Below are 27,799 nucleotides of genomic sequence, written 5' to 3'. Positions count from 1 at the left end.
TGGGGCTAAATGAGAGAGAAGGACACACACACACACACACACACACACACACACACACACCCCTCGCCTAGAAGTGAGGCACCAAAAGAAACAGAGACGAGACAGGCAGCATGAGGTGGCAGAGGCAGAGAATCAGGCAGGCCTGGGCCCCACAGGCCCAGCCCCTTAGGCAAAGCCAAGTAAAGGTGGAAGCACAGCAGACAACAGGGCAGAAGGAGCCTAGTGAGGGGGCCTGCCAGGGGAGGGAGACAGATAAGCAGGCAAGCAAGAGACATGGCCAAGGTGAGAAAGGGGCATCCGTGAGACAAATGGGGTGCGGAAGAGGGCAAAAAAAAATGACCACAGGTGCAAGTAGGAAAACTGCAAAACCCTGAGAAGGAGGAAGGCTAGCTGGAAAGAGACAGAGACAATGAATGTCAGAACCACACAGCAGATCTAGAGAAGACGAAGGGGCAGGTGGAACAGGCACAAACTAGGAGAGGGGGAGCGAGGGCCCAAGAGGGAAAATGTGGCAGGGAAGAAGATGGAGCAACCTGGAAGGGCAGAGGCAGGGTCGGGGCAAGTGCCCAGGTAAAGGGGGCAAGTCCACACAGAGGTGCTTCTGCCTCCCCCCAGGAGGGTCTTGAGGACGGTGGTCAATTCTGGAGCCCACAAGCCCCAAGGCATGGGGCCGGATAAGGACCAACAGGCCAGCCCAGGACGCAGAAATGAGCAGAGGATGGGGCAGGAGGTGAGACCACCAAGGAAAAGGCAAAGTGGACCACGGAGTGGCTGCAAATAAGGAGAGAGGAGTGGATCTGGGGTAGGAAAGCGGAAAAGTGAGTAGGAAGACGGCCTCCAGGTGCAGGGGCAGAGGCAGAGCCAAGAGTGGACGGAGAGAAGTGGATAGAGAGCCAGACCTGGCGGTGTGGGCACCGCTGAAAGAGCCAGACAAGAGGCAGGGGAGTTTTGAGAGAGAGAGAGAGAGAGATCAACAGAGACACACTAAGAAAGAGTTAGGCTAAAGGCAAACAAGAGAGAAGTTGGACAGAGTCAGAGAGAGGCCCAAGAGACACAGGGAATGGAGACTGTAAAACGGAAAGACATTTCCAGGAGACAGAGCGGATGGGATGGGGATGGGCTTGTGGCAGGTGGAAAGGATGAGCCTCCGAGGAAAGAAGAGAGGTGGAAAGAGCGAGAGAGAGAGAGAGAGAGAGAGAGAGAGAGGGAGAGAGGGAGAGAGGGAGAGAAAGAGAGAGGGAGATTGAGAGAGAGAGAGAGAGAGAGAGCAGAGCCAGTCACCGCGGGACCGCGGCTGGAGAAAGCAGGGGCGGAGACTGGCCGGGAGTCCCGGACGAGGAGTGAGCCCACAAGTAAGAGCCAGGCAGCCCCTCAGGACCCCCGGGGCTGGGGGCTGGGGGTGAGGATGAGCTGTGCACCCAGAAGAAGGGTGAGGGGAATGGAGGTTGGGAGATGGGGGGAACGAGGCAGGCCCTACTCGAGGAGGGGCAGGGGGACGTGGGAGCCCCACCAGGCGCCCGCGAGCCCAGCCTTCCAGGACCCAGGCTGGCCCCAGCCCAACCCCCGCCCCGCAGACACTCACGGATCCTGGTGGGACGGAGGGCTGGGCTCCCTCGAGGCCCGAGAAAGACAGCGGGGAGATGCTCTGGCGCTGGGTGGTGGTGTGGCCGGGGCGGGGGGAGAGGGCAGTCCACAGGGCCCCCTCCCCCGCCGCCGACAGTGGCCCCCAACTAGTCCAAAACCGGGGCTCCCCAGGAGCAAGGAGGAAGGACAGGTGGAAGCGGAGAGGGCGGGCCGGGGCAGGGAGGAAGGGGAAAGGAGAAAATGGAGGAGAGAAGGGGAGAGAGGAGAGGGGGAAGGAGCAAATGGAGGGGAAGGAGGGAGGAAAGGAGGAGAGGAAGGTGAAAACGGAAGGGTGGGGGACACAGGCAAAGCCGGGGGAGGGGGAAGCCGGCCCAGGAAAGGGCCCCCGCCCCCTCCCCTAGCCGGGCCGGCCTGGGGGGGCCACAGGGGGCGAGGACTGGCTGGAGACCAGGAAGCCGGCCATCAGGAGGAATGGGGGAGGGGAGGGCTGGATTGGGGGGAGGGGGCCACCCCTTCCCCCCTCCCCCCTGGAGCCTTGGCCCTGCCCTGGATGAGGCAAGGGCCTGGAGTCCTCAAGCCCTCAGCCCCCACGGGAAAAGCATGCTAGGGGCGGGGAGAAGCCAAGGGGTGGAGGGGCTGGGGAGGATGGGGTGCTGGGAGACCCGGAGAGCCGAGAGGGGGGCAGGCGAGGTGGAGAGATGGGGAGGAGGGAGAGGAGGAGGGAGGGAAGGATGGAGAGAGGAGCAGGTGGAAGAGGAAGGCGGAGGAGGGTGGGGTGTCCCGGGGCGCCCGGTGCAGGGCCCTGGTGGGAGGGCCTGGCCACGGACTCCTGGTCCCCTGCGAGGCGCAGCCGCCGGCTCTGGGTCCCCAGCTGGGCCTGCCTCCCTGCTGCTGGCCACCGCCGCCACCGCCACTGCCGCCACCGCCGCCAACACCACCACCACCACCACCACCACCACCTCCGCCGCCGCCGCCGCCGCCGCCACCTCTCCTTCTCCCCTGCGAGGCCGCCGCCTGCCTGCCCGCCCGCCGCCCGCGCTGGGTCCTGGAGCGCGGGGGGGTGGGGTGGGGGGGGAGAGATGAGGGAGGGAGGGAGGGAGGGAGGCAGGGAGGAGGGCGGGCGGGAGGAAGGGAGGGCAGCAGGCGGAGAAAGAGGAGGGAGGGGAGTCAGGGGGAGGGGGAGCCCGTATTGGTCGGGGCTGGGGGGCCCGCGAGGAGAATGCTGATGAGGGGGGAAGGCGCTGCATTGGACAGAGGGCCCACCCCCGGGCCACCCCCTCCACCACCATGCCACCGCCCTGCCCAGGAGCCCACGGAGAGAGGCTGGGAGACCTGAGGAGAAGGCCATGGAGCTGGGGGGAGAGGGCTACAGAGATGAGGAAAAATGCAGAGGAACAGCAAGCTGGCCATCAAAACTCACAGAGGTGGGCCAAGGTCCACAAACCCCACAAGGACAAGGACAGGAAAAAGCCCAGAGAAAAGAGAGGAAAGCCCATGGAAACATGGGAGCAGACCAGAGACAGCAAAGGACCTCAGAGACCAGGGCAGCCTGTGGACACAGAGAAGCTCCCATGAAGATGGAAAGAGGCCCATGGGAACAGAAAGCACTCCAGGACCTGGGGAGTGGTCCATGGGGACAAGGACACGTATCACAGAGACAGGGAGGCAGGCCACGCAAAGTGGGAGAAAGTCACAGAAATGGGGTTGGGGGAAGACAGATATCAGGAACCCACGAAAACAAGGATGTGTGGACATAAGAGGTCTAAGGCAGGAGAAGCCAGCCCCTGGAGATAAGTGAGAAGCCCCCAGAAGTAGAAATAGTCCCTGTGGAGGGGAAGGGATGGGTGGGGAGAATGGGAATTGTCTATAATGCATTGAGACATCCTTGGGCCCCACAGACATGAGTGGGTGGGGTGAAGAGGCCCTCCTTCTTGGGCCACCACCTGAGCAGAGAGGTAGTGGGAAAGGGCAGGGAGATGGAGAGCAGAGCCAGCACAAGTGGGAGACTCCCTCCTAGGGAGCCCACTGCAGCCTCTCAGAGGAACGAGCAGGACAGGGGGATGGATGACAGAAGCAGTGACACAGATCTTGGAGTGGGGGTGGGTGGTGCACGGCTGGGTGGGGGGTGAAATTTGGGGGGAAGGAACATGACAGTTGGCGCTGAAGGCTGAGCCCGTGACTCACCGCCACCCCCAATGCTCGTGATGGGGAGGAGACACTGACACACTCACGTGCAGCCCCCCAGCACACGTGACCATATGCCTTTCACACACACACACACACACACACAGAGCACATGGCAACCCCTACACCAGCCTGGCATAGAAAGCCCTTGTCCCATATGGAGCATCCCTGACATAAGCCTGACACATACATTGGACCCTGAAGGACCACCAACTTTACACACACCTCCTCCCCCTACACAGACAACACCTGTGGTCCCCCAACGCCCACCCTCAGCTCCAGGAAAGCTGAAAGCCTAGACTCTCACTGGCCTCTAGGCTTTTGCTTATGCAGGGACCCCAGCAAAGAACGCCTATCCTCTCTAAAATAAACTTACCCCGAAATCTAGTCCCATGCCACCCGTCTATAAAAACTGACCCAGGCCTCAGCTTTCTCCTGTGCCATCAGAAGAGAAGGAACCTAGCTAGTCGAGAGGACCTGGGAAGTCCAAGCAAAAGGTCTGAGCAGAAAGGGACCTGACATGTTGAGCTGGACCCTTGCATTTTCAGGTGGAAAAGGAGGCTTCAGCAGAGTGAGAACCTACCCAAGTGCATGGAGCCTATCAAAGGCTGAGTCTAACTTCTGGCTCCTGCCCAGGTGATTTCACCCTGATGGCAAACCCAGATCACCAGCTTCAGAGCTCACGCATTCCCATCAACTTGTTTTCTTTACTTCTTGCATTCATCCATTCAACACACCATGCAGGACAGGACATCCACCTGGCCAGGCAGGAGAGCCTGGGGGCCAAAGGCACAGACCAACACAGTCAACCCCTGGGTTGGAACCCTGGCTCCATCTCCTCCTAAAGATAGGCAAGCAGCTTAACTCCTCTGGGCCCCAGTCTCTTAGAAAAGTGAGAACAGTAATTCCTCCCTCCTAGGGTTGTTGAGATGATCAACCTGATAAAGCATAGAAAGCACTAAGCACAATACTTGGCACATCATAACAGGCTGAGGACACAGGAGCTATTATTACTGAGCTCCTTGAGGTCCTAATAAAAATTCCTACATAGCATTTACTCTATGCCTCACCACCATGACACAGGGGCTATTATCCTCATTTCACAGATGAGGAAACTGAGGCACAGGGGAGTGGACTTGTCCAAGACAACAGCTCAGAAGTGGCAGGGTCAGTGGGGAGCCCGGGTGGCTCAGGGGTTTAGCGCCACCTTCAGCCCAGGGCCAGTTCCTGGAGACTGGGGATCCAGCCCCAGGTCGGGCTCCCTGCTGTGTCTCTGCCTCTCTCTCTGGGTCTCTCATGAATAAATAAAAATCTTAAAAAAAAAAAAAAAAAAAAAAGAAGTGGCAGGGTCAGGATTCCAATCCAGATGGCCTGGTTTAATTACACTGGCTTGCTGTTAGGGACTTTAATGTAGTGGGAAGTTAGGGTATCCAGTTAGAAACCAATTGAAGGACACGGCTAAGGTGGTGACCAAAGAGTCAAACCTAGTTTCTACTCTGTATTTGGGGCCCCTTGGTCACTTTGAGCCTCAGGAAGGTAAAAAAAAACAACTCCTCTGAGACTCAGTTTACTCATTTGAGAAATGGTGGTGTGTGGGGGGCACTAGTTAGAACAGTGAATCTCTTGCACCCCCACCCCCCACCCCCAGCCCTTGGGTTTGGAGAGTAGCTCTGAAAACGTAGCAAGGCTCTGCCAACGCCCTGGGGCCAGAAAGGAAGATGAGCAGCAACCAAGGGCCAGTGCCCCCTGGACACACAGAAGCTCCACCTTCCCAGTTGCCCTGGGTCAGCCTAGAAGGAAGGCACCTTGGAAGGAAGGAAGCAGAGTCCATCTGCTACAGCGTCACTTTCTTTTTTAAAGAAATTTTTAAATTTTATTTAATCATGGGGGGGGGAGGGCGGTGAGCACAGGCAGGGAGCCCGACGCTGGACTCGATCCCGAGTCTCCAGGATCACGCCCTGGGCCGAAGGCTGCGAAGGTGGAAGGTGGCGCTAAACCGCTGAGCCACCCGGGCTGCGCCACAGGGTCACTTTCTGCAGGTGCTCACCCTAGCTGCCCCTCAGGTCTTCTGCGCACTCCCCCACCCCCACCCTCTCCGTTTCTTCCAGTGAAACTGTCCTTGGCTGAAAATGAATGGAACCCCATTTCCTCCCCTCTTCGGGTTTCCCTCGTTGCCTCGGATCCCCTCGCTCCTTGCTTCTCCTTTGACATTTCTCCTTCCCCCTCCCTCAAGAGTCCCTCGGTCGGCCTCCCCTTCCTCTTTTTCATGAAAGGAGTCTGGAGCCTCAGTTTCCCTTTTTATTCCCTCCATGTGCTTGGTGCCGCAGTCTCCCTCCCCGCTGGGCTGATGGGCGCTTCACTTTCTCCCTTCGCTCCGGGGGGGGGGGGGCTGCTGCGCCACAGTTGCCCCGCCCTCACCCCCTGAGTGTCCTGTGCCTCAGTTTCTCCAACTTCCCCCTCCCCCCTCCCGTCCGACCCCGACGCGACTCCAGCCCGGCGTCCCCAAGATGGCGCCCGCAGCCTCGCTCCGCCGCCTGACGTCACCGCGCTGCCGTCCCTTCTTCAGGCGCCAGGCGGAGTCGACGGGGAGCTGGGGGAGGAGCATCCTCCAGGGGGCTTAAAGGGGCGGACACTGTCAGCCCGGGGCCGGCCGGCGAGGGGACTTCGCTGGAGGATTGGTTGGGCACTGCGGGGATCCCGACGCTCCATCCTATTGGCCCAAGGCTCACAGACGTGAGCGTCGATTGGTCGAACGGCCGGAGCCAGACGGACGCTGATTGGGCGCGTTCGGCCGTTCGCGGAGCGGCCGAGGGGGAAGGTAGGCGGGGCGTTGCTGAGGGCGATTGGGGGCGAGAGCGAGGCTGCGGAGCAGACGAGAGGCGACGGCGGGAGCCAGAGAGGGCGCAGCGCTAGGGTGGCCGCGCGAGGGGAGCGGCGGCCCGGGCCCGCGCCCGGGGGGTGCGAGACGGCGGAGGCGAGTGAGTGCCGTGGGGGCACCGCGGGCCGGCGCGGCCCGGCTCCCCCCTTCCGCCGCTCCCGGCCTCCCCACGCCACCCCGCCTGCGCACTGAGGCCCGGAGGGGGCGCGCGCCCGGCGGGGAGGGCGGAGCGGCACCAACGGCCCGCGGGGCGCGCGGGCGGCGGGGCGGGGGCCGGGCCGGGGCGGCGGGTGGGGAAGGGGAGCTAGAGTCGTGTGCTGGGCTGAGTGAGGAGGGGCGGGGCTCGGGCCGGGGGCCGGGAGGGACCTCGGTGGCGAGGGAGGCGTTAGAGCTGCCCCCCGGGAGAGGCTCCGAGGCCCGCGGGGCGGGGGGTGGGTATCGAGCCAGGGCCTAGCGGTAGGGCCGTCCGGGACCGAAGCGGGGTGGACGGTTAGAGGGGGCTTGGGTGTCCCGGGAGGGGCTTAGGGTGTGAGAAAAGAGATAAGTTAACAGAAAGAAAACAGTTATGCCTGGAGGGTATTAGACCAATGAGAGGGGCTTGGTGTGTGAAAATGAATATTTTAGCAAATAAATATCCCTGGGTGGGGAGGGGGGGTTGGGATTTGGAGCCTAGGGAGAGGTCCCAGTGTGAAGAACGGGGTTACGTTCATGTGAAGAGGAGTTGGGAGGTGGGTACTGTTGGAATGGGGTTGGGGTTGAGAGGAGCCCCTGTGCAAAGGGTTAACATGTAAAAAGGGTGTCTGGGTGTCCCTAGGATAGGTTGGGTAGAGGTGATGTTTTTGAAAAGTACAGGGAATTAGGTCAAGGTGAAGAGTGGGAATTGGGTATCCCTGGAAAAGGTTAGGGTGGTGAGAGATCCGTGTGCCAAGTGGCAGAGGGGTCTTGGCATTGCCAGAATGAGAATGAGCTGTTAGGTTGACAAGAAGTTGGGGGTCTGGGTATCCCCAGGTGATAAGCTGGTGAGAGGAGTCTCGCTATCCTGTCTGGGCTTGGGGGGTGAAGGGGTTCAGCATATCAAGAAGGTAGGGCCTGGGTATTCCCAAAGGGGATTCCGGCAGTGGGAGGGGTGTGTGTGTGAAAGTTTAAGCCTTTGTGAAGAGTAGTCTGGATCTCCCTCGATTGGGTTATGGTTACAGTACATGCCGGGATGTTTTTGCAAAGGAAAGTAAGTTGTTATAAAGAGGGGGGTCTGAGCATCCCTGGAATGGGTTAGAGTGGGTTGGGTCTCTTTGCAAAGAAGAGAGGTCTGTTTATGCTGATATGAAGAGGGGATCTGGGCATCGCTAGAATGGATTAGGGTGGGAAGGGGTCTTTTTGAGAAGAAGAAAAGATTAGGTTTATAACAGGGACCAGGGTCTGGATGTCCCTGGCAAGGATTAGGGCACCGTGGGTTTGTAAGGAAGGGTTTGCGTTGATGAGAAGACCGTATCTGGGCATCCCTGAAATGGGTTAGGGTGGGTCATGTTGTAAAGAAGAGGGCTTGAGGTTGATATGAAGAAGGGTGTGGGCATCCCTTGTAGTGGTTGGGGTAGCTGTATATGTGAAGAGGGGACCTGGGGACTCTAGGGGGTATTAGAATTGTAGGTGAGGTCTCCATGTAAAAAAGAAGTGATTGCCGTGAAGAGTATCTTGAGACATGACTTAGAGGGTCACGGGTAAAATATAGGTGTGAAGGAATAGGTTTTTGGGAAGTGGGGCTGGATGTTCTGGATACAGGGTTAGGGCTGTGGGAGAGGACTTTGATTTGGAGAGAGGTTTGAGTACTTTGAAGAGGGGGATCATCTGGCTATCATGGGGAAGTGGTTAAGGAGGGAAAAGTGTAGGTGTGATGGATTAGGCCAATGTGAGACAACAAGGTGGTTGAGGGAAAGGAGAGTTTGATGTGAGGGATCTGGGCACTGGAGGGAGAAACTGTGCACTTATGTGAAGGAGAGCAGTTGTGCCATGTGCCAGGCCTTGGGGCAGTTTGAGTTCTCTGGTGTAAAAAGATGTTAGGAGCCAGTGGGAGGGAACAGAGAGGAGGAGCAAGGCTGGGAGACCGTGGCAGCAATTAGGCCCTGTAAGAGCTTCCCCAGGCACCTGAGAGCAGGAGTGGGGTAGTAAGTTGGTAGTCAGTTGGGCAGCCCGGGTGGCTTAGCGGTTTAGCGACACCTTCAGCCCAGGGCATGGTCCTGGAGACCTGGGATCTAGTCCCGCATCAGGCTTCCTGCATGGAGCCTGCTTCTCCCTCTACCGGTGTCTCTGCCTCTCTATCTCTCTTTCTCTGTCTCATGAATAAATAAAGTCTTAAAGAAAAAAAAAGTTGGTAGTCAGTGGAAGGAGGCTCAAATGGAGAGAACACAGGTTCCTGGGGCATGTGTGTGGCTGTGGACCAGCTGAGTGGCAGAGGAGATGAGGGGTTGGACAGGTTACAAGGATCTGGTGGGTGGAGTTTGATGTGCATTGATTTCAGATGTGAGACTTGGGTAGATTCTAGGAAGGGACTGCTGAGAAGGTTCTGTGCTTGGTAGCGTGTTCTGGAGAGGAAGGATTGCTAGGGAGTGGGGCGGGAATGGGAGATGGAAGTGAGACTTTAGAAGGTAAAATGCATCTAAGGTTTTGGCTGGGGGAAGGGGGTGCTAAGGAGATAGAATTGTCCCTGGGAAGGACCGAGGAAACAGCAGTTTAGCTATTATTTGTCCCCACCTCTCTTCTTTTCACAGCCCAGGGCCTTGCTGCCGCCATGACCGAAGAATCCGAGGAGACAGTCCTGTACATCGAACACCGCTATGTCTGCTCTGAGTGCAACCAGCTGTATGGGTCCCTGGAGGAGGTGCTCATGCACCAGAACTCCCATGTGCCCCAGCAGCACTTTGAGCTGGTGGGTGTGGCTGACCCTGGAGTCACGGTGGCCACCGAGGCAGCCTCTGGCACAGGCCTCTATCAGACCCTAGTGCAGGAGAGCCAGTACCAGTGCCTGGAGTGTGGGCAGCTGCTCATGTCCCCCAGCCAGCTCCTGGAGCACCAGGAGCTGCACCTGAAGATGATGGCTCCCCAAGAGGCCGTGCCAGCAGAGCCGCCGCCCAAGGCACCTGCACTAAGCTCTAGCACCATCCACTACGAGTGTGTGGATTGCAAGGCGCTCTTCGCCAGCCAGGAGCTCTGGCTGAACCACCGGCAGACGCACCTCCGGGGCGCTTCTACCAAGCCTCCAGCCCCGGTTGTCCTGGGGTCCCCAGTTGTCCTGGGGCCCCCCGTAGGCCAGGCCCGTGTGGCTGTGGAGCACTCCTACCGCAAGGCAGAAGAGGGTGGTGAAGGGGCTGCTGTCCCTTCGGCCGCCGCCACCACCACCACCACTACCACTGAGGTGGTGACTGAGGTGGAGCTGCTCCTCTACAAGTGCTCTGAGTGCTCCCAGCTCTTCCAGCTTCCAGCCGACTTCCTGGAGCACCAGGCCACCCACTTCCCTGGCCCTGGCCCTGAGTCTGAGGAGTCTGCCTTGCAGCAGGAGACCCTGACTCCATCAGCCACAGAGGGGCTTGGGTCCCAGCCTGATCCCCTGCCGTCCTCTGACCACAGTTACGAGTTGCGCAACGGTGAAGCCATCGGGCGTGACCGCCGGGGGCGCAAGGCCCGGAGGGACAACAGCGGAGAACCAGGCGGGACAGCCACCCAGGAGCTCTTCTGCTCTGCCTGTGACCAGCTCTTTCTTTCACCTCACCAGCTCCAGCAGCATCTGCGGAGTCACCGGGAGGGCATCTTTAAGTGTCCTCTATGCAGTCGTGTCTTCCCCAGCCCTGCCAGTCTGGACCAGCACCTCGGAGACCACAGCAGTGAGTCTCACTTTCTGTGCGTGGACTGTGGCCTGGCCTTTGGCACGGAGGCCCTCCTCCTGGCCCACCGGCGAGCCCACACTCCGAACCCCCTGCACTCGTGTCCTTGCGGGAAGACCTTCGTCAACCTCACCAAGTTCCTGTACCATCGGCGTACACACGGGGCAGGGGGCGTCCCCTTGCCCACAACACCGGTCCCCCCAGAGGAGCCTGTCATTGGTTTCCCTGAGCCCGCCCCAGCAGAGACTGGAGAGCCAGAGGCACCAGAGCCTCCTGTGACCGAAGAGGGCCCCGGAGGGCCGGCTGCTTCAGGCACCTACCGCTGCCTCCTGTGCAGCCGTGAATTTGGCAAGGCCTTGCAGCTGACCCGGCACCAGCGTTTTGTGCATCGGCTGGAACGGCGCCACAAGTGTGGTATCTGTGGCAAGATGTTTAAGAAGAAGTCTCATGTGCGGAATCACCTGCGTACACACACAGGTGAACGGCCCTTCCCCTGCCCAGACTGCTCTAAGCCCTTCAACTCACCTGCCAACCTGGCACGCCACCGGCTCACGCACACGGGGGAAAGGCCCTACCGGTGTGGGGACTGTGGCAAGGCCTTCACGCAGAGCTCCACGTTGAGGCAGCATCGCCTGGTACATGCCCAACACTTCCCCTACCGCTGCCAGGAGTGCGGTGTGCGTTTCCACCGCCCCTACCGCCTGCTCATGCACCGCTATCACCACACGGGCGAGTACCCCTACAAGTGTCGTGAGTGCCCCCGCTCCTTCTTGCTGCGCCGGCTGCTGGAGGTGCACCAGCTTGTGGTCCACGCCGGGCGCCAGCCACACCGCTGCCCGTCCTGCGGGGCTGCCTTCCCTTCCTCCCTGCGGCTCCGTGAGCACCGCTGTGCTGCTGCAGCGGCGCAGGCCCCACGGCGCTTTGAATGTGGCACCTGTGGCAAGAAAGTGGGCTCGGCTGCTCGGTTGCAGGCGCACGAGGCAGCCCATGCAGCTGCTGGGCCTGGAGAGGTCCTAGCTAAGGAGCCCCCAACCCCACGGGCCCCCCGGGCTGCTCGCACACCTGTTGCCTCCCCGACTGCCCTGGGGAGCACAGCCACGGCAGCTCCTGCAGCCCCTGCCCGACGCCGGGGCCTGGAGTGTAGTGAGTGTAAGAAGCTGTTCAGCACAGAGACGTCGTTGCAAGTGCACCGGCGCATCCATACGGGTGAGCGGCCATACCCGTGTCCTGACTGTGGCAAGGCCTTCCGTCAGAGCACACATCTGAAGGACCACCGGCGCCTGCACACAGGCGAGCGGCCCTTCGCCTGTGAAGTATGTGGCAAGGCCTTTGCCATCTCCATGCGCTTGGCGGAACATCGCCGTATTCACACGGGTGAGCGGCCCTACTCCTGCCCTGACTGTGGCAAGAGCTACCGCTCCTTCTCCAACCTATGGAAGCACCGCAAGACCCACCAGCAGCAGCACCAGGCGGCCGTGCGGCAGCAGCTGGCCGAGGCAGAAGCTGCTGTCGGCCTGGCTGTCATGGAGACTGCAGTGGAGGCACTGCCCCTGGTGGAGGCCATTGAGATCTATCCTCTGGCTGACGAGGGGGTCCAGATCAGTGGCTGACCCTGTCCCCCTTCCCTCTTCAGCACTATTGTGCCCTGTTGCTGAAGAACCTCCTCCAGCGTCCCCTTCAATCTCTGTAGATACTGTGCCCTTTCCTCCACCTCTCCTAACTGCCGTGTAAGTTCTGTAACTGGATTTATTCTCCCGAGAGGGGGTTGATCTGGGGTCTTTAATATGCATAAAAGGCACCCCAGCCCCTGACCTTCCACCTGTTCACACTGGTGGCCCCAAGTTGAAACAGTCAATAAAGACTGAATTGGACATGTGTTCTGTCTGGCCCAGCTGTGTGGGTGGAATTTGGGAGCTTTTCATGGTTTTTTCAGCATCCAGAACAGGGCCTGGTGAGTAGTAGGAGCTCAGTAGACATTTACTGAATTCAGGACCCAGAGTCTGAGCGCATGGCTCAGCAGGGACTTCACCCTGGTGCTGGGTGGGAAGCAATGTGGCTGTCTTGCCACCAGAGGTCCCCATAGCACCATGGAAAAACCTGAAGTTGTTTCAATTGGTGGCAGGAACATTTGGGAAAATCTGAAGGTTTGTTTTTTTTTTCTCACCACTTCTGCCCTCCACTCCTGTGCCAGTGTGAGTGGTCTCTCCCCAAGGCCATCTGAGTTTCTCACTATGGGTCCCTGAGGGCAAATGCAGGTTTGGGAAAGGCATGATCTCCAGGGCAGTTGAGGGTGGCTTCTGGGACCAGACCCAACCGTGGAGTTAGAGAAGATTCTGGGAGTTAGGCAGCCTCATAAGGGGAGCTGCCTTGGCGCCCACCTAGAATTCTGGCTTAGCCAACAGATGTGGGGAGAGGGGTGGTTGGAGTGGCTCTCTGGCATTTGTCTAGTTTGTCTCAAGAACTTAAGTTTTTATAATAATCGTCACACTGACCTGTGAGGAGAAAGGAGAAAATCTTGTAGGGAAGGAGTCTGAAGTCAGAAGCAGGGAGGTGATTTGCCCAAGGTCATTCAACGACATAGGATAGAGCTTGAATTTAAGCCTAGTTTCATCTGGTTTAATCGCCCATGTGTTTTCTTCTGCAGCCTGCTGCCTTCCACATGCCTGGGGGAGGGCGGTTGACAAGATGGTGATTGGTGACAACTCTCAGTTTCTGTGCTTGTCTTGTCCCTAAGAGCCGTAGCCCAGGAAATACAAGCCCCACAGAATTGCTCTGTGACAGTGGGATGATCACCGTTCCTCAATTGTGGTTACCTCATATTCCAGTCTTTCTGTTGGAGAAAATTCCTATTTGGAACCCCAATAAATGAGAGATGAAGGGAAGCTGTTTGTATTGAAACCAAGGAAAGGGAGGCCTGAGACCTGCCCACTCAGACTGTTACTCTCGGCCCCCTCACTGGTCTTCTAGCCTCTGGGCACCAAGCTTGGGGAAATACACTGGCCTCACCTATGTTCAGGTGAAAGATGAGAGCTCAAGAGGGGAGATTTATCAAGGCTAGGTAGATAGATGGTAGACCAGAGCTAGAAACCAATTCTAGCCCATGATAGAAATTTTACTACTTAAGCCTTATTTTATTAAAGAAAAAAATCCCGTTTGATAACCTGTCTGCCCCTAATGAAGAGCACTTACCTGTTAAGCAGTTGTTTTCAAGCAGAATGTGTGGATGACAGGCACTGTCAGTGACCTCATGCCCTGCAGAAAGGATTCAAGCTATCTTAGCCCAGCATGCCAGATCCCCTTTAATCCCCAGGTAGAGATTCCTTCTCATACTGCCTCCCAAGAACTGCAACATCCTGAAAGTCCTATCAAATAAGTGCTTAGAACAACTGGAGGATTTATCCTTGCCAAACCAGGTAAAAATCAGGTTGAATCAAGGGACAGGGTGGAGTACCTGGGTGGCTCAGTGGTTGAGTGTCTGTCTGCCTTCAGATCAGGTCGTGATCCTGAGGTCCTGGGATCAAGTCCTGTATCCTTCTCCCCGCAGAGAGCCTGCTTCTTCCTCTGCCTGTGTCTCTGCCTCTCTCTCTCTCTCTCTCCTGAATAAAATCTTTGAAAAGAAAAGGAACAGAAATGGGGAGGGGTGGGTCCTGAGGGTGCTGGGTGACTCCCAAGATTCAGCAGGGAAGAATGGCTCTGTGACAGTGGATGATCACTGTTCCTCAATTGTGCCTTTTCAGAGCTGCTAATGAAAACTGTAGACTCCCACCCTGTGAAAAGTTGACGCATGCAAACACATTTATGAGCAAGACTCATTCTTCACCTGACTGAAACTTGATGGTCCTCAGTTGAACCACTGTCCTAAAAAAAGGCACTAAGCAAACCCTTGTTGGATGCTGGGGTTTGAGCTGAAAAGGCAAAGGTTCTTGAACTTTAATGTTTGGTAGGGAATTCCCCTAGAGGTTCAGATCCAGCAAACATGTCTGGATGAGACCCAGGAATCTGCATTTTACTTTTATTTTTCATTTATTTTAAGAGAAAGAATCTCATTTAAAATTTTATTTATTTATTTTTTTTATGATAGAGAGAGAGAGAGAGGCAGAGACACAGGCAGAGGGAGAAGCAGGCTCCATGTACCGGGAGCCCGACGTGGGATTCGATCCCGGGTCTCCAGGATCGCGCCCTGGGCCAAAGGCAGGCGCCAAACCGCTGCGCCACCCAGGGATCCCCTCATTTAAAATTTTAAATCTGCATTTTATTTTTTTTTTTTAAAGATTTTATTTATTCATGAGAGAGAGAGAAGCAGAGATAACAGGCAGAGGGAGAGGCAGGCTCCACACACGGAGCCCAACGTGGGACTCTATCCCAGGTCTCCAGAATCAGGCCCTGGACTGAGGGTGGCGCTAAACCGCTGAACCACCAGGGCTGCCCTGCATTTTATTTTCTTTAAAGATTTTATTTATTCACGAGAGACAGAGAGAGAGACAGGCAGAGATAGGCAGAGGGAGAAGCAGGCTCCATGCAGGGAGCCCAGTGCGGGACTCAGTCCTGGGACTCCAGGATCATGCCCTGGGCCAAAGGCAGGCTCTAAACCGCTGAGCCACTAAAGGATCCCATAAAATCTGCATTTTAAACACCAATTCTGGGCAGCCTGGGTGGCTCAGCGGTTTAGCGCCTTCAGCTCAGGTCGCGGTCCTGGGGTCCCGGGATCAAGTCCCGCATCGGGCTCCCCACACAGAGCCTGCTTCTCCCTCTGCCTGTGTTTCTGCCTCTCTCTCTCTCTCTCTCTCTCTGCCTCTCATGAATAAATAAAATCTTTAAAAAAAAAATTCTGGGGTGCCTGGCTGGCTCAGTCAGTAGAGCGTGTGGCTCTTGATCTCGATGTTGTGAGTTCAAGCCCCACATTGGGTGTAGAGATTACTTAAAAGTAAAATCTTTAAAAATGAATAAATAGGATACCTGGGTGACTCAGCCGATTAAGTATCCCACTTTTGGGGGCAGGTCATGATCTCAGGGTCGTGAGATGGAGCCCACCATTGGGCTCCAGGCTGGGTATGGAACCTGCTTAAGATTCTCTCTCTCCCTCTCCTGCTTCTCCCTCCACCCCAAATAAATAAACACACCAGTTCTGATGCAAGTAATCTGCTGACCCCTCTAAGAAGGCCTTGCATTGCCTATTTTTAGTTGGATATGGAAGCTACATAAGCAGGAATGTCAAGGGAACACAAAAGTGGTCCTCTATCGCCCACTATGCTCTTGACAAGAGGAGGCCCAAATGTGACTCTGAGGGAGGGCATGTGGAGCAGTTGGGCACATTCACGGGACTGTAAGTGGATACCTTGTTCAGTTCCAGAGTGTTCTCAGGTGTGCTGCCTGTGCAAGTCACAAGAAGACCTGGGTAACAAGGAACTCAGGTCTGAAGGATTCTGACTGCACCACCCTACCTGAGGGGGCTGGTCCAAATGACCTTCCTCTATACCAACATCCCACATCCCCACGCCTACTGACCTGTCTTGAGAATTGGGGAGGTGCTTTTTTTCAACCTTGCCAAAACGATGCAGTGTGAATGCTTTTTTATGTAAGTGATCCAGCTCCTATTCTTTTCCCTTCTCCTATCTCCCCCATCCCTTCCTACTGAATTTTCAGAATTCCAGCATCTATGTGCCAAGCATTCATCAGAGGGATGGAACGGCAGCAAGGAGACTTGATGCCAGTGAGAAAACCAGTTGTTGGCACCATTTCTGATCTCCAGTGGTGAGGGTTTGGGGATCAGCCCTGTGAGGCCACTGTTTGTGACAAATGTGACATAGGCTGGACACAAATTTGAGTGAATGAGTGTTAATATCACTCTGAAAAAGAGTGTACCTTATACTACCAGACAACTTCAAAGTCAACTATTTGTCAAGGGTCTGGTTATAGTTCCTCTGGGAATGGAAGTGGGGAAGGACTCACTGGCTTTCTGGCTTTCCCCATAGCTCTCATTTATTGAAGACCGTGTGCTAGGGGTGTCCTAAGCACTTACCCGTCATCTCCTTTAATCCTTGCACCCCATAGGGTAGGTACTGTCTCTATGTTACAGGCAAGGACATTGAAGGTCAGATATCAAAAGTCCCATAGCTTTAAAATGGCAGAACTGAGACGTGAATTCAGAAATTTGAATTCATCCTAAATTCCGAGTCTCGGTTCTGAAAACATGGCTCAGGCAGGCCCCACTTCTGAACACTTACTGTTTGATGAGAAGTAGAGCCTCCCCTCCACAGCACACACGTACCCACCACCCTTACCAGAACAGAGAGGAGACCACAGGAGAGCAGGGCAGCATTTCTCTCTGTACAGTTTTTACTTTTTTATTTTTTGATGTTGTTCAGATGAATGACACACTCAAGTTACAAAAATGGGGCCTTAAAAGAAGCACATTGTACAATGAACAAGCAGATTGGAGTTAAGAACACTGAAACGCTAACCCGCTACCACGAGAAGAGACAGGGAGGGGGGTACAGGATGGGAAGGGAGGGGCTACCAACACAGGGGTTCAGACAGAACTGAAAGTGGGGCTCACTTGCTGAGAACGGACCAAAGGCAGGTCTCCTCTGGGCCCACTCAATTTCCTGGAAGCCACTTCGTGGTCTTCCTTGCCCGCTACTTGCCACCTCTTCCCATCCCCATCCCAACCTGGTCATCTGAATGAGCAGGTGAGAGACACCCACTCCAGAAAGGGCCGAGCCACTCCGATCTTTACCAGATGGGTAGTCACCTTGCCTCAGTGCAGGCTTGGATTTGGGAGGTGCTGGTGGCAGCAGTGGGTTAAGAAGCCAGAAAGGAGCTAGCAGAGAGGCCCCTGCTTTTCCCCCAAAGACTCCTTGCCCCTTCTCCACCCCACAGTGATCCAAAGGCCCTCTCTACCTGCGGAGAGAGGCCCCCAGTCACCCTGCAATTATGCAAATAAATTAATACTGAGCCCCTGGGCTTGGAGGACAGGCTGGGGGACGGGCAGCAGGGATTGAGGAGAGGAAAGGGAGGCAGAAGGGGGAGGGGTCACAGACATAGTAAATAGTTGTCTCCGTCCCAGCAACACTTCTCTTTAGATTTTTTTCTCTCCTTTTTGTGTTTGTTTAACAAGGAGCTAACATTTCAAGGACAAATACTTAAAAATATACATAATTTTTTTCTTCTTTTTCGCCTTTGTCATCGTCATCTTGCTTTGGAGACTGCTGAGGTCAAAGTTCAAACCGCACACAGGAACTGCGGCTTGGAGTTTTTGTGTATTTTTTTTTAATTTTTATTTTTTAATTTTTTTCACTTTTTTTTCCAACGTATAAAAAGGTAGCGGAGTTGTCTGTGGGTTTTTTTTTTTTTTTTTAATGGTTAAATCTTTGGTTTGTTTCTTTTTTCTCTTGGAGGCCTTTATCTCTCGCACTTGCCTTTCCCAGCACTTGCCTTTCCCACTCGGAGGCCAGTGGGGGCCCGCGTGTCTCAGTCTTGCTCAGACGGTCTCACTCTCTCTCTCTCACTCAGTTCCCTCTACCCTGGGCTAAAGGGAGAGAGAGGCACCCTGGGATTTGGGTGGGCAAGGAAATTAGTTGGGTCAAGAGGTCATCACCCTTACCCTGTCCACCCAGGGTGTGGGGCTTGGAGACCCTCTCTTGGCCTTCCCCAGGGAGGAGATATGCAGGGGGGAACTAATACCCTTCCTCCCTCCTGTCCTGATCTTACTAGCCCTAACTCCTCCAGGGCTTGGGTTCCCCATCTCCACCCACCCCTACTGATACCCCCTAGCCCCTCCTTCCCACTTCCAGCCCCCACCCTCCCAGAAGAGAACAGAGAGGTGTTTTCCTTACTGGCATTTTTTTTTTTTTTTTTTTTTTGGCACAAAAGGCCCACCATTAGGGCAGACCCATTCATTCTCTGTCCCTCCCTCAAGTAGGAGGTCAGGGTCAGGGAGAAGAGAAATTCAGAAGGCTCCCCCTTTCTCCAATGCACTCATCTTCCTCTCTTCCTAGACCAGGCCGCTGCCCCCCCCCACCTCAGACATCTCACCTAGCCCAGAGCCTGGCTTGGGGTCTCCCTCCCCATCCCCCACATAAAGTCCCCTAGCCCCCCCCCCAACTCTCTCTCTCACACACAGACACACGGACACAGGCTCTGTACAGACCACAAAATAAAAACGATGAGATAGTTTTGTTTCCCGGAGTCGAGACAGGGGGTACTGGAGTGGAAGGGGCAGAGCGGGGTGGGGGGCATGGATTCCCCCATCACCTCCCCAACCCTGGCTCCCTCCAGCCCCCTAGCCCCTTGCCCTGGCTGGCCCCCAGCCAACGATATTTGGTTTCCTTTTTTTTTTTAACATTAAAGTTCTATGAGGTATTTGGTGCCTTATCTCGAGTCCTCGGGGGAGGGGGGCCCAGGGGGGAGACCTGGGGCACACTGCCCCTCCCTCCCTCCCACCCCCTTCCCAATATTTGGTTTCACAGCTGTAGTTAAAGCTTGGGATTTGGTTATTTTTCCCCTCCCAGGAAATTTTTTTCTTGTTTTCTTTTCCCAGTTATGGGGGTCAGATGGGGAGGGTCCCCCTCACCCCCCAGGCTGCAAGGGGGGGGGTCCCTCCACCAGTGTCAGGGCATCGGCCCCATCCCTGCCCCTGCTTCCTCCGCTCCTCTCTGCCCTGCTCCCCCAACACCAGGGGTGCAGGAGAGGTCCCCAGTGGCAGGACTTGATGGGGAGGAAGCAGGACGAAGTGGGTGGTGGTGAGTCCTGGATTTTCTTTCCTTTTTTTCTTTCTTTTTTTTTTTTTTTTTTTTTTTTTTTTTTTTTTTTTTTTTGTGGGGGTTTTTTGGCTTTTTTTGTTTTTTTTTTGTTTTTTTTTGTTTTGTTTTTTTGTAGTTTTTTTGTTGTGTTTTGTTTTTTGGTCTAGAATCATAGTTTTTAGTCATCTCCACCATGCCTTCCATGCTGCCTGTCTTCTCGGAGGGGTTTTGGTCGTAATTCCTTTCACTTTGCTCTGCTCAAAAGTCCTTTCTATCTGTTCAGGAGCCCTTGGCCCCCTCGCCACCCTTGGGCTGGGGCCCAGGCCCTCTTGCCAATCCCTTCTCTTCGGAAATAAAAATGGACAAACTCAGAGGTAGGGTAAGGGCAGGGAGTCGGTTCAGCGGAGATGCTTACATTCTGGCGAGGATGGGTCGACGGCAGGCCAGGCCCCATTGGTGCCAGGATGGGAGAGGCAGCCACTCCACCACTGCCCAGACAAGGCACCCCGAGACCCCCAAAACAACCCAGTCTCTGCTGTCTCCGTGGCCCAGCCCAACAGTTTCATTTCCCCGGGTGGGAGAAGGGAGACAAGAAAGAAAGAGAGAACGCTGAGACCTTGGGGCCCAGGGCAGGCGGCTGCCTCTCCTCGGAGTGTCCAGCCGGTTCCCAGGCTCCCAGGGGGGGCTTCCAGGGGGGCTCCCGGCTGCTCCGCCCAGCAGGGGTCAGGCCTCTGATTTCAATGGCTCTCGTCCTTCACAGCAACACTTTGGTTTGAGGAGAGACACAGAAAGACTGGAGACTGAGAGAGGTGAGAGAAGAGCCAAGAAGAGGGAGAGGCAGAAACAGAGAGAGAACAGACTGGAAAGAACAGAAAAAGAAATGAGAGGAATCAAACCACCCGAAAGTTTGTTCGTTTTCCTTCATCCATTCTTTTTGCTTTCTTATTCCTTTTTTTCCTGTTTTGTTTTGTTTTGTTTTTGTTTTAAAGCTTTTTCAGTGGATTGGGGGGCAGGGAGCAGGGGGCTCTTAACCCCTGTCCCTGACCCCCTCTCTCAGCCCTGCCCACCCGCTTCCATCCGCCCTGGCTGAGGGACAGGCCCTGCCCCAGCCTCCCCCTCCGGCTTTCCCGAAGACGACGTCCATGAGGTATTTGTGAAGAGAAAGAAGCGTCTGTCCTTCCATCCGCCTTGAGGACCAAGGGCCTAGACCACTGGCACAGGGGCTTGGCTCCACCTCGCGGCTCCTTCTTATTCTTGAAGAGTCCTCGTCTTCTTTCCCTTAAATATATATATATCTATAAATTCTTTTTTCTAGTTTTAATTTATTGTTTGTTTGGTTTTTTGTTTTTGTTTTTTTGTTTTTTTTTTTTTTGGTTCAAAACTTTGTTGGCCTCCACAATAGCAGGAGGGCAAAGTGGCTCCCAGCGGCGTCTCTCCTCTGTCTGTTGAGATGTGTCCAGGGCTGGGCAAACACGGGGTCCAGCCAAGACTCAAGGGAGGTCTCGTGGGAGTGGTGGCCACCACAGTGCCCTCTCGGATGGGGACCACAGGTCATGGCACTGTCCCCGCCACATGGACCCTGATGGGGATATCACCTCGAGGAACCCCACCACTGGGGTGCGTGCGTGTGTACATGTGTGTGGGGTGGGGAGGGGGAAGAGGCATCTGCCAGTATCAGGGGCACAGGGTGGGAAGAGCGAGGTGAGTTCTCTTTTTGGTTTCTGGTCAATGTCAAAGAACGTGAAAGATCCCACGGATAGGCACTGGAATATGAATTTTTTTTTCAGGGAAACTGACAGACGAGAATGGGAAAAAAGACAACTTGAATGCCCTCACCTCATCCCTCTTGCCCGAAGCTTCCACCTTCCCCTGGGCTGGGGAAGGGAGTGGATTCCAGAGCAGAAGAGGGTGACGGGGTTGAGGGGGGAACGAACGTGTGAGAGCTAGAACTTTTCAAAACGGCCTAGCCCACCCTTCAGAGGGAAAAGGGGGAGGTACAAGGGGTGAAAAGTCATCCCAGGCCTGCCCCTGCACTCTCCCCTGGCTGGGGGAGGGAGGAGGTTAAAGCGAGACCCCCCTGCCCAAGTAGGGAGAGCTGGGGGCCAAGGGAGAGGGGGACACATGGTAGGGACACATTCTGTTGAGCGCAACGCTAAAAATTCTGTACATCCTTTGGATGAAGCTACTGAATATTTGGTGTAAGGTTGTTCACGCCCCTTCTCTTTCAACTTCTGGAAAAGAACATTTGGCGGGTGGTTCTGAGCCCACCCCGTTGGCCCCAGGCTGCTGTGCCCTGTCTTTGCTGGCCCAGGGCTAGGGGCTGGGGCTGGAGGCTGGCACATTCTCTTGCCTTCTCTGGCCCCCACTGGGGGAGACCAGGTTGGGGGTTGGCCCCCCAGCTAGGGGCTCGGCGAGAGGTCCGCCCTTCCGAGGCTTCTCTGCCCCTGGCTGGGGTTCTTATTTGGTGTCATAGCGGTGAGGGTGAGCACACTGAGGTCTGGCTCGCAACTGGTTTTTGGTTTGGTTTTGTGGGGGATTTTTTTTGATTTTGGTTTTTGTTTTTCACCTCTGGTTCCTTTGGGGCAGCTGGTTTCTGTTGTGATTATTTTTGGTTTCTTTTTGTTGGTTGTTTTCTTTCATTTTCTTTCTTTCTCTCTTTTTGTTTGTTTGTTTTTTTTGGTTAGTTGGGTTTGTTTTGTTTTTTTGGTCTTTCCTTCCTTGTCACTCCGGCTCCAAGGACCCTCTGCGCCACCACTGCTGGCCTCCTCGCCCTCTTCCCAGGCGGGGGACTGAGGTGGGGGTCAGAGGAGTAGGAGGGGAGGCAAGGTGGGCCCTCACTCAGGCTTAGACCCTGCCTCGGGCCCCCCGGAGCCTCCAGGGGTCTGTGCTGCCGCCTCACTGCAAGTGGAGGATGAGGACGAGGACGACGAGGAGGACGAGGAGAGGCCCGGAGACTTGCTGGAGATGGAGGCCGCCACGGCCGCAGCGGCTGCGGAGACCAAGCCCACGCCAGGTGGGGCACTGAGCAGGGGCAGCCCAGCGTGGTTCAAGAAGAGTGGCGAGGTCACCAGGCCAGGGCTCCCTGGGGCCGCGCCGGCCGCCCCCAGCACCAGGTTCCCGCTGCCGTCAAGGCTGGTAAGGGGCAGGGTTCCACCAGAGGCCAGGGCTGGTGGGGAGAGAGAGAGGCTGGGCTGGGGGCACCTTCCAGCATCCTGCCCGCAGTGCCCCCTGTCTTCCCATCTGTCCCACTGACCCCCATCAGCAGCCCTCACACCTTCCCCACAGGTGAGATGGGTATGAAGAGGCGAGCAATGCAGTGAGCGGGGGCAGGATGGCATGGCTGGAGCAGCAATGAGGGGGGCTCGAGGCCCCAGGGGGCCAGGCTGGTGGCGATGGGAGTGACATGAGGCAGCACGCACCTTGGATAGTGGCCAAAGGGTTGTTGCTCATGAGGGCTGGACTCAGCCCGGAGCTCAACCCCACCATTGTGCTTCTGCAAGAGGCAAAGCAGAGGCGTTAGCAGGGGACCTGCTGGCAGCAGAACTGGGGCACAGCTCCCACCCAGGAAGCAGCAGCGACCCTGCTTCTCTCCCCACAGCCTCCCTAACTGCAGGTGTCCACTTACCCCGTGCTGGGGTTCAGGCCCGACAAGCCGATGGCCGAGTGGCTGCCTTGAGGGCTGGGATTTGTGCTGTTGGTGGTGGCCGGGGGTGGGGGAGTGACAGAGGGGATGGAATTGAGGGGGGGCGCGGCCCCGCCCCCGCCCCCACCCCCTCCGGCTGTCCGGCTGGGGTGGAGCGTCCCCACAGCTGAGGATAAGGTAGTAACTGCCAGAGAGAGATAGAAAGATAGAGACTTCAGCTTTCACTTGTCCTCCACCGAGGAACCCGGTGTCAGTGTGGACTGGGCTCACCTTCCCCCCCAGCTCGTGCCCTGCAGCATCTTCTCTGGAGGAACAGACTTAGGCCTCCCACCCGCTCTTCCCACAGCCTCGGTGACAGCGATCACGATAATCGCAGTAAGAGCAGTTGCCACTCACTGAGCCATGCCCTGTGCCCGAGTGCCCGGGTGTGCTCACACACAGCACGAACCTTGCCCTGAACCCCTGCTCCGGGCGCCCAGAAGACTATGCCCCATGGCTCCCTCTAGGAGCCAGGCAGGGGGTTGCGGCTGTGCCCGCCAAGGTGGACAGGGCTCAGAGCCCACACTTGGGCCAGACAGCCAGGGCAGCAATTTCCTGGCTGTTCAGTCCCATCTGTGACCTTGGGCAAGTGCCTTCACCTCTCTGGTCTTCAGTTCCCTAATCTGGAAAAAAGGTATAATAACAGAACCTATTTCATAAAGTGGTTGTGAGGATAAAATGAGTCATCAATATTCTCATTTCAAATGAGTTTAGATAGTGCCAGGCACACCCTTATTACTTTATAAACTTCCACTTAATAACTCTTAATGTGAGAAAAATCAATATGATGTTTGTTTTCTATTCTTTTTTTTTATGTTTATTTATTTAAGTTATCTCTATACCTTATGTAGGGCTCGAACTCACAACCCCAAGATCAGGAACTGCATAGTCCACCGACTGAGCCAGCCAGACTCCAGTTTTCTATTATTCTTGTATATGGTGTTAAACATGCCTGTCCCAGGAGGGGGGCCAAGGGGGTTTGGTCTGTATGTACACAGACATACACACTCTTGTATGTATATATTCCTGTATATAGCTTTTCTGTGTATTATATGTTCACAAAGATTTTATAAAAACTGAGGCTCAGAGAGGTAAAGTCACTTCTAGAGTTCACAGTTTATAAAAGCCAGGAACAGAACCTGAGTACATCAATGTTTAGCAAGCCCATGTTTTTCTCATATGAAATCATAAAGCAGATGAGAGCCGAGCTGCTCTAGCAGGAAGGGATGAGGCTGCCCTTTCCCCTCTGTGACCCCTGCCTCCCTCATCCCCAGGCTCAGCCTTGAGGCCCACAGATGCCCTGAGCTACTAGAGAACCTCGGGCCTGTACTGTGTCCTCCCAATACCCCCTCACAGGCTCTTGCCCTCCCTGACCTGTTGTGCTCAGACTGCTGGAAGCTTGGGACAATGGCAAGGTCCCGGCACCCCCTTGGGGTGTGACCTGGGGAAAGAGAAAAGAAGGCATGGTGAGGCCATTTCCCAGCAGCTCCCATGACACTCTCTGTGGGTAAAAGCCCCAGTCATCTGTCCCAAAGCTGGGGGGAGAAGGGGCTTTGGGCACAATGCTATGCTTGTATTATGCTATGGTTCTTTCCACCATATCTATCTTGACATTTACCCAAAGTGATCTCAAGCCACAGGTGGGAAGAAATAACTCCCAGTTGACAATGTTCCCCTACCTTTCTTCTGACACCATCCAGTTGCAGGTTTAAAGTGTGCGTGAGCATGTGTGTGTATGTGTGTGTGTCTGCGCGGGGGGTGGGGATGAGGGTGGGGGATGGGTGTTATGATGATAAGGGATAGCTCTGCATCAGAGTGGTGGGATGTCATATTGCTTGACTTTCTGGGACCACCCCCACCAGCCTCCTTGGCCTCCCTGCCTCCAGTCTCATCCTTCCATCAGCTCCAGAAGCCTCATGTAATGGAACCCTGTCCCTCCCCAGCTCAAAACTCCTCCTTAGCTCCTCACTGCCCATGGTCACGTTCAAGCTCCTCAGCATGTTACTTGAGAATCTGGCCCCTGCCCACCCCCTATACATATGTATTCCTGCTCCACCCACATTAAAATGCACTGGAGTTCCTCAGTTTGGTCTCAGCACACTCGGGCTTCTAGACCATTGCACACAGCAGTCCCTTTGCCTATACTACAAGTGGCTGGCTATCCCTCATCCTTTATGACTCAGTTCAGATGGTCTCTTCTTCCTCCATACCAGGGGTGGGGGTGGGGGGCTCCTCTCTGCAGCGTCACAGCCTTTTGCACGAGAGATGCAATAAAGGGGTGTCCCAGTGTGTCTGATCCTGAGTGGGCTTGTGTGTAGCTGTGAACCTGAATGTACAACCAGGGACGTAATGCTGTCCCTGCCTGCATCTGTGTGTGTGGCTGTGAACCTTGTGTGTGTGGGGGGGTGGGGGGGGACAGTACCTCCATCTCCTACCTGGGATCCATCCCTGTGTGGCCCTGCCCTGTGACAACTATTTTTGGCTCTGTTGGTGTGTCTCTGTGTGTGCTTGAATCCCCCACATAAGACTATAGTTCCCTGGAAACTGTGTCCTTGTGTGACTGTGCTCCACCCATATGACAGCCTGTCCCCACCGGTGAGTCTCCCTGCCTCAGTGCTAGGCACTGTGAACAACCCAGGAGGCTGTGCTTCTTCATAGACATGGCTGCCTACGGGCATGGTGTTGCCATAGCTTTATGCCCCCCCCACCCCTCAGAGGGGTTCCTGGTACCAGATGGGGGCTGTAGCTCGCCGGTTTCCCGGGGCTGGGCAACATGGGGGCTGCGCTGCAGGGGTTGATGCGTTTTTCCTTCTGGCGCCGGTTGCAGAACCAGACGCGGATCACTTCCTTCTCCATGTGCAGCTGCTCTGCGATCAGCAGGATCTCCTCTGAGGTAGGCTTCTGGTTCTGTGGGCAGAGGGGTGGTGAACCCCAGGTCCACACTAACGCCCCCCCCCCCCCCCCCCCCCCCCCCCCCCGTCAGGGCTGCCCAGGAAGCCAGGGCTGCCCAGGAAGCCGCGGCCTCACCGCTAGAAAACTCTTCTCTAAGGCGAAGCGGACGTTTGTCTCGATGCTGGTCCTCTTCTTGCGTCTCCGGCCGGGGAGTCCGTCGAAGCCCAGGCTGGGGCTGCTCAGCTGGTTGGGGCTGGGCAGGCTTGAGTCCACAGACATAGTCTCTGTGCCCAGGAGGAGACGGGGGCATGAGAGGGCGCCTCCCGGGCCCACCACCCTCCTTCCGCCGTGGGAGCCCCAGGCCGGTCTCACCTGCGTCATTGAGCCACTTCTCCAGGAGGGGCTTGAGTTTGCACATGTTCTTGAAGCTCAGGTTGAGGGCCTCGAAACGGGAGATGGTCGTCTGGCTAAAGTCGTTGCCGTAGAGCTTGCCCATGGCCAGGCCCACGTCACCCTGGTCCAGTGGGGTGGGAATGGGGTCAGCGGTCAGGCCCTGCCTTTTGGTGCCGGGCTCACCCGGGTGCACCGGCTAGCCACACCCCTGGCCCCGCCCACCCCCACCCCCCACTGCGGCCGCGCCCCGCCCACCACCTGGCTAGGCCAGGTCACCCTCATGCCCGCGGCCCGTGCTGCTGGGTGGCCCCAGACCTGTGTGAAGCCCAGCTTGATGCGGCGTTGCTTGAAGGTGCGGGCGAACTGCTCCAGCTCCTCTAGGTCACTGGGCTCCTCGGGGTGGGATGGTGGCTCCAAGCATTTGGGAGGCTGCGGGTGCGAGAGGTGCGGGTCGGGCAGCGTGGGGCGGGTCACGGCCTGGTAGGGTGGGCAGGGGGGGTGGGATGCAGGACCGAGCACCAGGACGGGGCTCAGCGATGGCTACGCACTCCTCCTTCCCCTTCCCTCCCAGCGGTCCCGTGTCTTTCTGCAGTCTTCTGTACCTGTCCCCAGGAGGCTGATGCGCGCTCACTGCCCGGAACTCTCTCTCTGCACATTCCCTCCCAGCCTGCAAACTCCCAGAAGGAGCAGCCAGCTCCTTTCAACCAAGGACTTTTTTCCCTGGAACTGGGGGCCATGGTTTTATCGTTCTCTCGGTCAGGGAATCAATGACTGGCTCTGCTACCGAATTGCTGGGAAATTTAGACAAATTTCTTAATCTCCCTGGGCCTCGGTTTCCCCCCCTGCAGAATGGAAGCAATCATGGCTGCTCTGCCCACCCCATGGCATTGATAGGAGAATCTGTTTAAAGGTTGCAAATAAAGTGAAAATATTTTTAAAAGTAGATGGGGAGGGTGACCGGGGATTTACAAAGAATGAACCACTCTCTCTAGAATGCTTCATTTCCCTAAAAATATCTGAAACAGGTGGTGAGTGCAGCCACGTTGGTCACGCAAGTCCTTGATCCATTATCCAAATGCTAGGGCCAGATGTGTTTTGGAATTCAGAAATTTTGTAGATTTTAGAAAGCCTACATGGGGCATGTATAAATAACATGACTCCCCCCATCAGGGTCAAGACATGACCCCATAATTGAACATATTAACAACTCTCAGAAAAGCACAAATATCACACAGAGGGAGAAAGGAAAGTCATACTCCTTGCCTTAGGTCAAGACAAGTTTTGCAGCCAAATGACTTCTGGTTTCACATTACAAAAACAACTTGGTTTTCCAAGCATTTTGAATATCAGAATTCAGCTCAGACCCATATTAGTCGCTAAATTTTTTGGGTTTTCTGAAATAGTGCATCTATTTTTGAAAGGGCTGTTAAAAATAAGTGGGTAGGAGGGAATGTTGAAATCTGTAAAGAATCACGAAAGATTATTATTAAAATCTAGAACCCAGTCAGGAAACTGAAAGAAAGGCCAAGCCATAATTTATAGGTTTTTTGTGTGCTTATGCATGTGTGCATTT

General features: G+C 55.7%; 3 protein-coding genes across 12 annotated transcripts in view; 1 reads left to right on the top strand and 2 right to left on the bottom strand.

Moving 5' to 3' along the window:
* GRIK5 (glutamate ionotropic receptor kainate type subunit 5) overlaps nt 1-2,603 on the bottom strand; it is a 52,568-nt gene extending 49,965 nt beyond the window's left edge. For all 4 annotated transcript variants that reach the window (XM_041744108.1, XM_041744109.1, XM_041744110.1 and 1 more), the window contains exon 1: nt 1,583-2,603. The gene's annotated coding sequence lies outside the window, so the exon portion shown is untranslated. The remainder of the gene's footprint in view (nt 1-1,582) is intronic.
* On the top strand, nt 340-12,389 carry ZNF574 (zinc finger protein 574). 4 transcript variants are annotated; one of them, XM_041744113.1, is made up of 2 exons: nt 340-1,352; nt 9,409-12,389. In XM_041744113.1, exons 1-2 carry the CDS (start codon nt 1,061-1,063, stop codon nt 12,126-12,128), a joined length of 3,012 nt encoding a protein of 1,003 aa, XP_041600047.1. In that variant the 5' UTR covers nt 340-1,060; the 3' UTR covers nt 12,129-12,389. The 4 variants fall into 4 exon arrangements, with proteins under 4 accessions (XP_041600047.1, XP_041600051.1, XP_041600048.1 ...); XM_041744117.1 differs by lacking the exon at nt 340-1,352 and adding an exon at nt 6,335-6,586; XM_041744114.1 differs by lacking the exon at nt 340-1,352 and adding an exon at nt 6,607-6,746.
* A 6,245-nt stretch (nt 12,390-18,634) lies between these two features.
* The window catches only part of POU2F2 (POU class 2 homeobox 2), a 34,787-nt gene continuing 25,622 nt past the window's right edge, over nt 18,635-27,799 (bottom strand). Inside the window, exons 8-15 of one of the 4 annotated variants that reach the window (XM_041735673.1) lie at nt 26,542-26,703; nt 26,206-26,347; nt 25,969-26,117; nt 25,672-25,848; nt 24,316-24,382; nt 22,885-23,086; nt 22,679-22,752; nt 18,635-22,425 (exon numbers count right to left, since the gene is read on the bottom strand). In XM_041735673.1, coding sequence (XP_041591607.1) covers nt 22,094-22,425; nt 22,679-22,752; nt 22,885-23,086; nt 24,316-24,382; nt 25,672-25,848; nt 25,969-26,117; nt 26,206-26,347; nt 26,542-26,703 — 1,305 coding nt within the window. In that variant the 3' untranslated portion in view covers nt 18,635-22,093. The remainder of the gene's footprint in view (nt 22,426-22,678; nt 22,753-22,884; nt 23,087-24,315; nt 24,383-25,671; nt 25,849-25,968; nt 26,118-26,205; nt 26,348-26,541; nt 26,704-27,799) is intronic. The other 3 variants (XM_041735684.1, XM_041735694.1, XM_041735700.1) reach the window with 3 other exon arrangements.

This window comes from Vulpes lagopus, chromosome 2, assembly GCF_018345385.1.
Source record: "Vulpes lagopus strain Blue_001 chromosome 2, ASM1834538v1, whole genome shotgun sequence".
Classification (NCBI taxonomy): domain Eukaryota; kingdom Metazoa; phylum Chordata; class Mammalia; order Carnivora; family Canidae; genus Vulpes; species Vulpes lagopus.
This window is presented reverse-complemented; position numbering and strand designations above follow the sequence as displayed.

What these genes read in the sequence shown, in the direction of transcription:
- ZNF574 (XM_041744113.1), top strand. Translation starts at nt 1,061, where the DNA reads ATGGAGACTGTAAAACGGAAAGACATTTCCAGGAGACAGAGCGGATGG. An exon ending in GACGAGGAGTGAGCCCACAA is followed by an intron (nt 1,353 to 9,408) that starts GTAAGAGCCAGG and finishes TTCTTTTCACAG; the next exon opens with CCCAGGGCCTTGCTGCCGCC.